This window comes from Cephus cinctus, unplaced genomic scaffold (assembly GCF_000341935.2).
Source record: "Cephus cinctus unplaced genomic scaffold, Ccin1 Ccin1_scaffold0597, whole genome shotgun sequence".
In the NCBI taxonomy this organism is placed as follows: Eukaryota; Metazoa; Arthropoda; class Insecta; order Hymenoptera; family Cephidae; genus Cephus; species Cephus cinctus.
This window is the reverse complement of record NW_014333243.1, coordinates 644,403-653,842: the sequence shown is the minus strand read 5'-3', so window position 1 is coordinate 653,842 and position 9,440 is coordinate 644,403. Positions and strand designations below refer to the sequence as shown.

At 40.8% G+C, this 9,440-nt stretch overlaps 1 protein-coding gene and 2 long non-coding RNA genes across 6 annotated transcripts in view; 1 reads left to right on the top strand and 2 right to left on the bottom strand.

Moving 5' to 3' along the window:
- Window positions 1–733: 733 nt before the first annotated feature.
- Window positions 734–3,812, top strand: LOC112494537. Of its 2 annotated transcripts, none has more exons than XR_003060063.1 (4): window positions 734–881; window positions 957–1,099; window positions 1,201–1,307; window positions 1,468–3,812. It is a non-coding gene; the product is annotated as an uncharacterized LOC112494537 (long non-coding RNA). The 2 variants fall into 2 exon arrangements; XR_003060064.1 differs by having other exon boundaries at window positions 937–1,099.
- Window positions 3,813–4,312: 500 nt separating this feature from the next.
- Window positions 4,313–6,239, bottom strand: LOC107268972. Its single transcript, XR_001537959.2, has 4 exons — window positions 6,010–6,239; window positions 5,299–5,454; window positions 4,848–4,911; window positions 4,313–4,734 (listed from the first exon to the last, which is right to left on the bottom strand). It is a non-coding gene; the product is annotated as an uncharacterized LOC107268972 (long non-coding RNA).
- Window positions 6,240–7,522: 1,283 nt separating this feature from the next.
- LOC107269077 overlaps window positions 7,523–9,440 on the bottom strand; it is a 56,531-nt gene continuing 54,613 nt past the window's right edge. For 2 of the 3 annotated variants that reach the window (XM_025086271.1, XM_015742540.2), the window contains one exon: window positions 7,523–9,397. In XM_025086271.1, coding sequence (XP_024942039.1) covers window positions 9,084–9,397 — 314 coding nt within the window. In that variant the 3' untranslated portion in view covers window positions 7,523–9,083. The remainder of the gene's footprint in view (window positions 9,398–9,440) is intronic. The other variant, XM_025086270.1, reaches the window with a different exon arrangement.

Sequence of the window (9,440 nt, the reverse complement as noted above, 5' to 3'; positions counted from 1 at the left end):
TCTGTTTCGGATTTATATAGCGGATATAAACTATAGCGGTTCGTTTGAACGTCCATCACAATGCGCGCAACCATAGACGTTCGAAGTTGTAAAATCACCACAAATCGATCAGCATAAAATACTAGAGCCACGTCCATTTTGCTTTACGGCTTTGCGCCAGGTCCTTTTATCTTGGCCGCTCGATAATTCTCTTCCCTCTCTTAACAAAAATATAAGGTGTATCGCTATCGGCCATCCACCGATATCCCCATAATTTGCATAATTCTCTATAGGCACTATAAGAACCCTTCCAATCATCCCTTCGTAATAGAACGTCATTTTTAATCTACTTTATGTACGCAATTTTAGCACTTTCGATTCAAATATAAAGATATACCTTCGATTGTATACGAGTGCAAGGAGGATAGAGGAATCCGTGTGTCAACCGAGCATAAATTACAATTAGCCGATGCGTGCGTGCGCATGCGTGTACATGTTAAGCGTGCAGAAGAAACCGTCTTAAATTCATCATGGTCTTTATCGAGGTAGGTAGGTTGGTAGAGAGAGGTTAGGTAGGTAGGTAGGTACTAAGCGATGCATGCAAGCAATGCCATCCTGCGGGACCGGCCGCTACCGGTACGTTTATGCGTTTGTTAGTAACTACGCAAGTACTATAGGTACCGGCAAAGCGCAGTACGCAGCAAGGTAAGTCCTACAAGCCACCGAGGTGCATATACGCTATCGAATAAATGAATATTAAACGTTGGGAGTGGTTTTAGTTGTAAGCCAGTTAACATCGACGTTTCGAAGAGGTTCTATTTCGTGTCGATACTTTATATACCATGAACCGAAGATCAGTGCTGGATTATCATTTGGAAGGTTCAAACTACGGAAAAGCGATCGTAAGCCTTCGCACCATAGAATGTAAGAATCGTTATCATAACCAAAAAAAAGTAGTTTAATGTCTTCTTTCGCAGCATAGGAAAATTCTTAGGAACTGTCATTACCCCTTGAAGTTGACAACTTCTTGTATCGTTCAAGATGCATAACCGGTTATGTATCTATAACGACACCCTGTAGATATTATAACGCGTTACGGGATGATATCGATCTTGGCAAGGTGAGAATATTTTCTGTATTTTATACAATAACAAAAAGTGGAAAAAAAAGTGTTGCTGTGTAATCTTGATATTTTTAACTGGATCTTTCGTATCTTTATAGATTCTACTAGCATCCAGTCAAGAACCAACAGCCATATTGTCAATTACTGTAATACACATGGGCACCGTACATTATTTTTCCATACGAGATTGCCGATATAGAAAAACGTAAGTAAAATCCTTATTAAAAAATATAACAGAAATTTCGCGAGCACACGATGACCATGATTAATTCTAAAATGATGTTCATAAAAAAATTCGCATTTCGTTTATCTTGTTTCTCCTTATTTATAAAAAATTTTTCTGTTTTTTTTCCTCAATAATACAGAACGAGGCAGTAATGGCCGAAGAAGATTGTCACTACTGCTGCACAATTGATCATCAGGTGTGTCGTTGCAATTATCATCCGGTCGAGGAGTTAATTAAGGATTGCGGGAGGGGAAGGGGTGGCGCAGGGTCCAATGAGCTCGATGCGGTTTCTGCGATAATGAATTGTCGGTGATGGTAATTGAGTGAACGTACAGCAGGCAATGTAACGAGGAGCAATGTATACGTCAGCAAGGTATCTGCGGTGTTACTGTTGAGGTGCAACCAGGTATCCCCTTCCTTGCGAATAGCGGCCAACCGGGTAGGTCCGCTCGGCAGACACGTGGAACCGGGCTAAGTAAGGTAAGCAAGGTAAGTAATGGTGGGTAAGGTAAGGATGGCACGCGCGCCGTGTTCTATCGCTTCCGGGCATCAACGTGCTCGCGAGCCGCGGCTAATTGCTCTTTAATGCGCAAGAGCAACGCGCCGCGTTTCTATGTGTATCTGCCTTTCGCGATTCACTCAACTTTAGATTCTAGATTCGGCGATTCCTGCGACTTGGGTCGCGACGGACCAGTGCAGGTACAGTTACTTAACTCGTTACTTTTTTATTTCACTTATTTCTCGTTATTGTTCATTGTTACTCGCGACTTTGTAAAATTAATTAATAGCATTGTGTATCAGACTTGTGGCAATGCGTGACGAAAAAAGAAAGAGAGAGGAAGTACTTAAGTGCCATAACTGTTAGACAGGGATAAAATTAATCATTTTATATTATTTTTTCTATCAACTATTGGGTACTACTGACAAAAATAGATATCGTATGTCGTGTAGTTAACTTGTCGGGGAAAATTCGTTAGCACAGGTGAAAACGGAACTGAAGGGAAACGTGTGTATCGCTGATCATTCGAAATTCTGACTCTTTCGGTTGGATACGTGATATTTATTTGTTCAAATGGGAGGTTCGCGGGAGGAAGATAAAATGAATAAAAAGTATTTTAAAATGGAGTAAAATAGAGAGGCCATTCGCCGAGGCATGACCGCACGTCCAGCAGAAGCTCATACATATGTAGTCAGCGCCGTCAGAGCCGCGGTGCAGGACCCTCCGGAAAAATGAATATGCAGCTATGTACGCAGGGCATTATTTTATGAAATTTATACCGGTATTCCCCGCCGCACCCCTTGCTCACCGTGAGACTTTTCCACGCTATGGTACGACGACAAAGTGCCACCTGTGATAAAGGTGCATATTCAATGTCCAACCCAATAAAATTTTTGCCGTACGTAAAATCTTCGTACCTACCCCAAATTTCGCGGTAAACGATAAATACACCGTTATGTAAACAAGACTTGGCAGTACATTTTTTTAATAATTGATACGTGCTCTCATAACCTCAATTTGTTGTTTCAGATTGACGTTTTCCGACAGATTCCAAAACTTGAATCGTGCACATTAAGTCACGTGGGGGTGGAGTCAGTTCTACGTATAAAATTGTGTAGTCCCTTATCGTCCGGGAGGAAACGCAACATTAAATTGAGTCCAGTAGGGAGTGGGGTGTTTCGGTGGGTGCGCCTGAGATTTCCTGTCTGGACTCTGGATGTTAGAAAGGATGGTTTCCTATGTACGCGGCTGTAGCTACGTGTATGTATATACTTTGTGTTTTTAGCGATTTTTAACAGTTAACTCGTATATACATATATACTATATATGCCAATGACGTTACAGTCGCGGAAGTGTTGACGGAGTAAGGAGTCCACATATGTAATACATATTAATGTATTCAGTTTTAATAAAAATATATGTAACTCGTTTATAACAAAAGTTACTGAAGAGAATCGCGAATCTATTTACTGTCTATTGACACCGTTATGTGCTTTGACATCAATATATGTATATAATGTAGATTCTAGCTACTGTGTTATTTTTTTATTAGGCGAAGTTCCGTAGAATCGTAATATCGCAATATCTAAATAACTTTATCATTAATGCAGCAGTGGACTCGCATTACTAGGAATTTGTATATAATGGTGCTATGTACATATGTAATGCGCCGGGGGCCGCACATAATAGCGATATCATAAGATACGAACCAATAGTCGCAATTGTATGGAAATATGTATCTATGAATGAAGACACTTTCATTTATGAAACCAGATACTTATGTACCGGACACGGGCGTTGTAACATCCTGCTATTATGTGTCCTTATACTGGCCTTCTTATTCTCTTGACGCTACCGTAGAACTAAACCCGCCTGTGCGTACGCGCCTTACGTTTTACCATTATGTCGGTCATTTATTTGGTACTTCAGTGGCTGCTATTTTACATTCTCTACTTCTTTGTACTCACTCACGTATAAATAAACTGTTTAAGAAATCTCGTATAAAAATGTCATTTTGCAGAATTTTTTCAAAAGTCGAACAAACCCTTGTCAGCGTCACCTAGTGGAATTTTCCGGAACCAGGACAGGTCCTTGTCAGCGAAATCTAGCGAAATTTTCCGGAACTATCGAATAATGTTTCCCGCGAAAATGCATTTTTAAGTGTTAAAATCGTTCTGCCCCCTCTAGCGGAATTTTCCGGAACTAGGCCAGGTGCTTGTCAGCGACATCTGGCGTTTTGTCCCGGAATTATTAAGCCTCTTGACTGCACCATCGAGTTCAGTTGTTTTCAAATAATAGAAAATATTGCTTGTAACGTTGGTCTATAGACACGTTTAAAAACTTACAATCAATATGTGGAAGTTTCAAAGTTTATTTTAAAAGAGATGCTAATACATAAATAAAAACACAGCATTACTTACAACACTATCAACGAATTTCAGATTCTGAAAAGAAGCTAAAAGATAGAGTAAATAAAAAGCCATTATTATCTTTAAAGGAAATCCTGCAGAAATTCAAAATCAACGTTTCTACTTCACTAACATAAATATGTCCTGTAATACTGTGATGCTTACATGTTTCTGAAGTCCCTTGAGAACATCCCCTTCTCGAGGGAGAAGTAGGCAGGTAAGGCACGAGTTTGAGCGCAATGACTGTGACGACTTCCGGTCAGGTGCCGCCCTAAGAATCATTTTTTTCTTCCTTAAACCTTCCAGCAACGACGGCAGCTAACTCGCTCTAACTTTGAAGCATTAAGTCCACTCCTGGAGTAACGTTCTGTAACGTCCCATATGCACCAAGGAAAAAGATGACCAAGTGAAAACGAAGACCGGAAAAGGCCCATTCCAACACAGGATATTCGACAACGTTTCGTGCCAACGGCCAGAAAGAGATTTCCATCTAAAGAATCTGAAAATCATTTAAACAGAGATGTCAACGAAAAATTTATTTCGCATTAATATGTACGGTTCAAGTAATTAATTAGAAGAAAAAAGATGTTGGCAATCCTAACCAAAACTTACACTTGCAGCAAAAATGATCCAATAACCGTACAACGTCCGTTAATGGCATACCAGTTAGTCTTTACTGTAAAAAATAAGAATAAGTGGTCAAGAGAAAGACGTATACGTTGAATATCATTAATTTTTAAGTCGTCGTGGATTTTCGTAATTACATCGCGCTACACCTCGATACAACAATGACCACCCCCTGCCCCCCCCCCCTTGGCAGAGTTTCACAATAATTATCCGTACGAAATCTCCTGTCTCCGGGATGCGACTTCCTGCCACGTCCCTGGTGGACAATGACCACTTGCCGCAATGGCCAGACGCGTTCCTAATATCTGCCGGGCGATCTAGTTCGCGGAAGTAGGTATTTCTGGTGAATGTGTACGTGCGTTCTGTATTACGAAGAGGTAGATGGAGGGATGAGGAGTATACGCCAGGGAGGAAGAGACACCATCGTGCAGCTTACCGGGAGGAGGATATGATGGCTCGTGGCGTTATGCTCTGCGAGCTGTTATGCTCCTCGGGCACCACCGGACCATAAGCGAGGCTACTCCGCACCGCGCCAATCCGTCTCCATCTCTAGGTTGTTTCTCATTAGCAACACATCGGCGTCGAACGTCCCCTAAATAAATCAGTGAAATCACCATTATTATTTATTTTATAGTTTACACTAAGTTTTTATATGCTAATATCATTTTGCGTGCAAAAAATTTATTATTTACGACGAAGATAACATTAATCAACGATAAGCAAATTATTAATGATTGTAGCATACGATGCGTAGCGTAACCTATAAAAAGTAGGGTGTTACTCGAGATTTGAGGATTCCGAGAAAACTGATGCGATACGGTGATAACAGTTTGTTACGCTAATTACGAATAAATCATAGATTTTTTTTTTGTATATTCTTTAATGACAGTTCGCGGAATCTTTTCATCAACTTATTAATAACTTAGACACGTATGTAAAAGTGCACGATATCGTTTTGCAAAATCTGAAAGTACGTACCGGTAATACTTTCTAAAAGCCTTTCGCGATTCCTGAATCCTTTGTATGATACTTCCGTCGATTGACATTTGTATTATACGAGGATTGTATGAATGATTTTTTTCTTGATTACGAGAAAAATTTAAGAAAAACAGTAGATACGATAAAGAGTTAAAGATTTGAAAAATACCTATATGATTTCGACTCGTAAGACGCCAATGTATCTAGGCACGAGCCACGAGTCTGCATATGTTCCGTAGTGGTGAATATGCCAGAAGTCTCTGACCCGCAGTTCCTCTCGGGGGAGTCTTCCTTAGGAGCGTTCAGCGTGCGTAAGGAGCGTTATATTATGCCCTGGCGAACGAATAAGAAAGTAGTTAAGGCTAGGAAGGCGGCGATGGTGGTGGTCCTGTTGGTTAAAGATCGGTGGAGGGAGAGGCATTTTGCCACGCGCTACCTATCCCATCCTGCGTTGCCGTCGCAGCGTCGGACGCCAGCCTGATGCCGCCATGTAATGTAACAACAGTCCCGTCACACTCTGCTTGTCGGCGCACACGATAATTGCGTTCATTACATTTAAGAAACTCCAAGAGCCGAGACGATTAGAGCGATATAAAGCCAGCATCGCGAACGGAACGGGAAAAGGCTTCCGAGCTCTTCGTATTTCTTGGTTAGGTTGTGCCTACCGCGCATGCGCACTGCTTCCGCCATCGTCGTGTCGGAAGACGCTGAGCGGGACGATTCCGATGAGACAGGAAATCAAACTGGGAAGGGCATCCTTCTTACTTACGATTTTCAAGGTTCCTTGTTATTTCAATTAAAAATATTGACGAGATGAACGTTCTCAGGGAAGAAGAGCATTCGCTCGGGCCCCTGTATTTCAGAAACTTTTCCTTTTTCCAGATCCCCGGCTTTATTTCAGACTGGGAACAACTAGCAGTACAGTCTTTACTTTCATACTGGTAGTGCAATCGTCCGTGAGAGTAGGATGTCAGTCGGGAAATGTGTGCTGGAAATGCTGTAGTCCTGGTAAGGACTCTAAGGAGGACACGGTTGATTCTCACGGTGCGATGACCACGCGGGACACTGACATCCAGATCAACACGTTGTTACCGACGGAGTTGGTACGCGCATGCGCACCATCTTCTTCTGCGTTTAATAATAAGACTTACTCCTTATATCTGTATATTCATCTCTTTCTTCCTCTTACCTTATTTTTCTCACTTCTTACCACCCGATGTCTATCTTATCGTTGAATGCACTTTGTAATGAGTCAATCTTATCAACGTCATCATACACCAGCGCGAAGTACGTCTGTAGCATTTTAAATTGCCCGCCATGCTTCCTCTGTTGCTCTGAAAAACGTCGAGGTCACAGAAATTTAATTTCTAAGATTTAATATGAATTCGGTGTTGAGAAAATGGACGTATGAATTCTTCAAGTTTTCCCGGGTAGTCTCGAGAAATTGCAATATTGTGCCCGGGAGCAGCGAGCATTGTTCGGCAAACGAAAGCTCAGCGAGACCTGAGAAAAAGCCGGCAGAGTGGTAGACATAAATAAATAGGTGGTGGGTGTGGTTGGCCGGCCGCACACATGGCGTCGTGACCCGTCTTCACTTCGTGAGCTCAGGGCTCGCTTAAGTTATGCCTGCGGAATGCTGCTCCCGCTTTCGGTATTACAACTAAATGCACGTATCCTCGTGCGCATGCGCATATTGCTTTCACAGGATTTTTCTACCCAAAGGTGATATAATTCATAAAGATCCTTTGCAATAAAACGCAACAATAAGATTGCCAGGTCTAATTATTATATGCAGTGAAAATTATATTTACTTACAATAAATATTATAAATGCTATTATACCAATTTTTTTTTAATATCTGATATACTTTAATCATTTAGATTCGAGGAACATTTCCCGGAATATTTTAAGTTTTCATTCTCTCGTTCATTCATTTTTCTGTTGGGTTTGATACTTCTGTCTGGTTTGTACAACTTGTGCTTGTTGGAACAATGCAGCATTGTTTCTCGTTGTCGTTGTGGCTACTCTAGCTGGTACGGTAGCTATGGCGCGCGATGTTTATTACCATCTTTGAACAACAAAACACAATCGGTTCCATGTTGTTTTCTCTGGTTGCGTCGCGGTTGAATCACTTTTCAAAAAAATTATTTTCTGTCACCATACGAAATCGTCTTTAATAGTTCCATACTATGTTGATTAACACTAAACATACCGACAATTTTTTATAAACGTATTTTTGGCTTTAAAAGGGTCAAATGACCCGTCGATGGTACGATTAGTGTTAAATTAATTCACAGTATGTGAATTCACAGTATGTTATTCACAGTATAAATGTCCGCTTGGAATGATATACAAACACAGAGAACATTCATTACGTCAATCATATGTATTTATATCCTTATATGTGTAGATGCTGCTTTATTAATTCCTGATTATTAGAAATTTCAGACTCTTGGTCTATCAAATTTTCTCTATCGACGTTGTACTTGATTAATAAGAAATTTCTTTTGCTGACTAATTTAATATTATGAATAACTTAGTCATTATCGCTTATCACTATTTTTATCGTGTTATTATACAATAGTTATTCTAAAATTATATCTACCAGACTCGTTCAATAGTTGAATGCTCTATTAGCATCAAAAGCGAGTTTGGCAATTTCGAAGCAACAATACCATTACGGTGTTTTAAATGCAAATTTATAAGAATAAAAAAAAAAGAAGAAAAACCCCCGTAAGGGCATTATAATTTATATTACTACATGTGGCAGCGGCACTTCCGCCGCGAGCATAGGCGCAGTTCCGGCCAGCGCGGGTCGGAGATCCTCCATCGCCAGATTATGAACCCATGCCATTACACGTGCACAATACGTACACACAAACATATATACACACAATAGGTCGTGCGCTGTCTGAATCATGCCAGCGAAAATAATCCTCTCTCTGCGTTCGCTTCGCAAACGAAAAAGAACAAAAAAGAAGAGTAGCCATCATCGTCGCCACATTTCTAGAAATCGGATGACGAAAGTTTGATGTCCAATTGTCCCATTTTTTGTTCATACTATTGTTTTTTACCATCGCCATCAACATGCATACATACGTATATACAAAGCTACTCGACTTAAATTGACCAACCAAAGTTGGCTTTGGAACAGAAACCAAACTAACAGGCTAACTTCAGTTGGTCCGACTGAGCTTATTAATCGTATAGATAATTAACTAAGAGGATTATCAAAACGTCGACTTAAGCAAGACCAGTTAGGAATTTACCACTTTTGGCAAAGTCAACGATCTGCTGAACGGAATCCTGAAATCTTGCCAAGGTTCGTTGGGCTTCCGGTGCGGAAGTAGCTCTCAAAATGGCCGTTGTGTAAGCGCTCGTCAGACTTGAGACGAAGTCCTGAGCACGATTGGCACCAGCTTCAAGTGATGCCGCAGGATCAGGAACGCTTCTAGCAGCAGCTACGATACTCTCTTTGATACGAGCAATCAGGTTGCTATCGTTGGATTCAAAATGCCCATCGGAAATCTCACGTAGTGTCTTGCTGATAGCTGCTTCTGTGAAATAGTAAAGATTTGTTATTTTTCTTTATTTGATTAC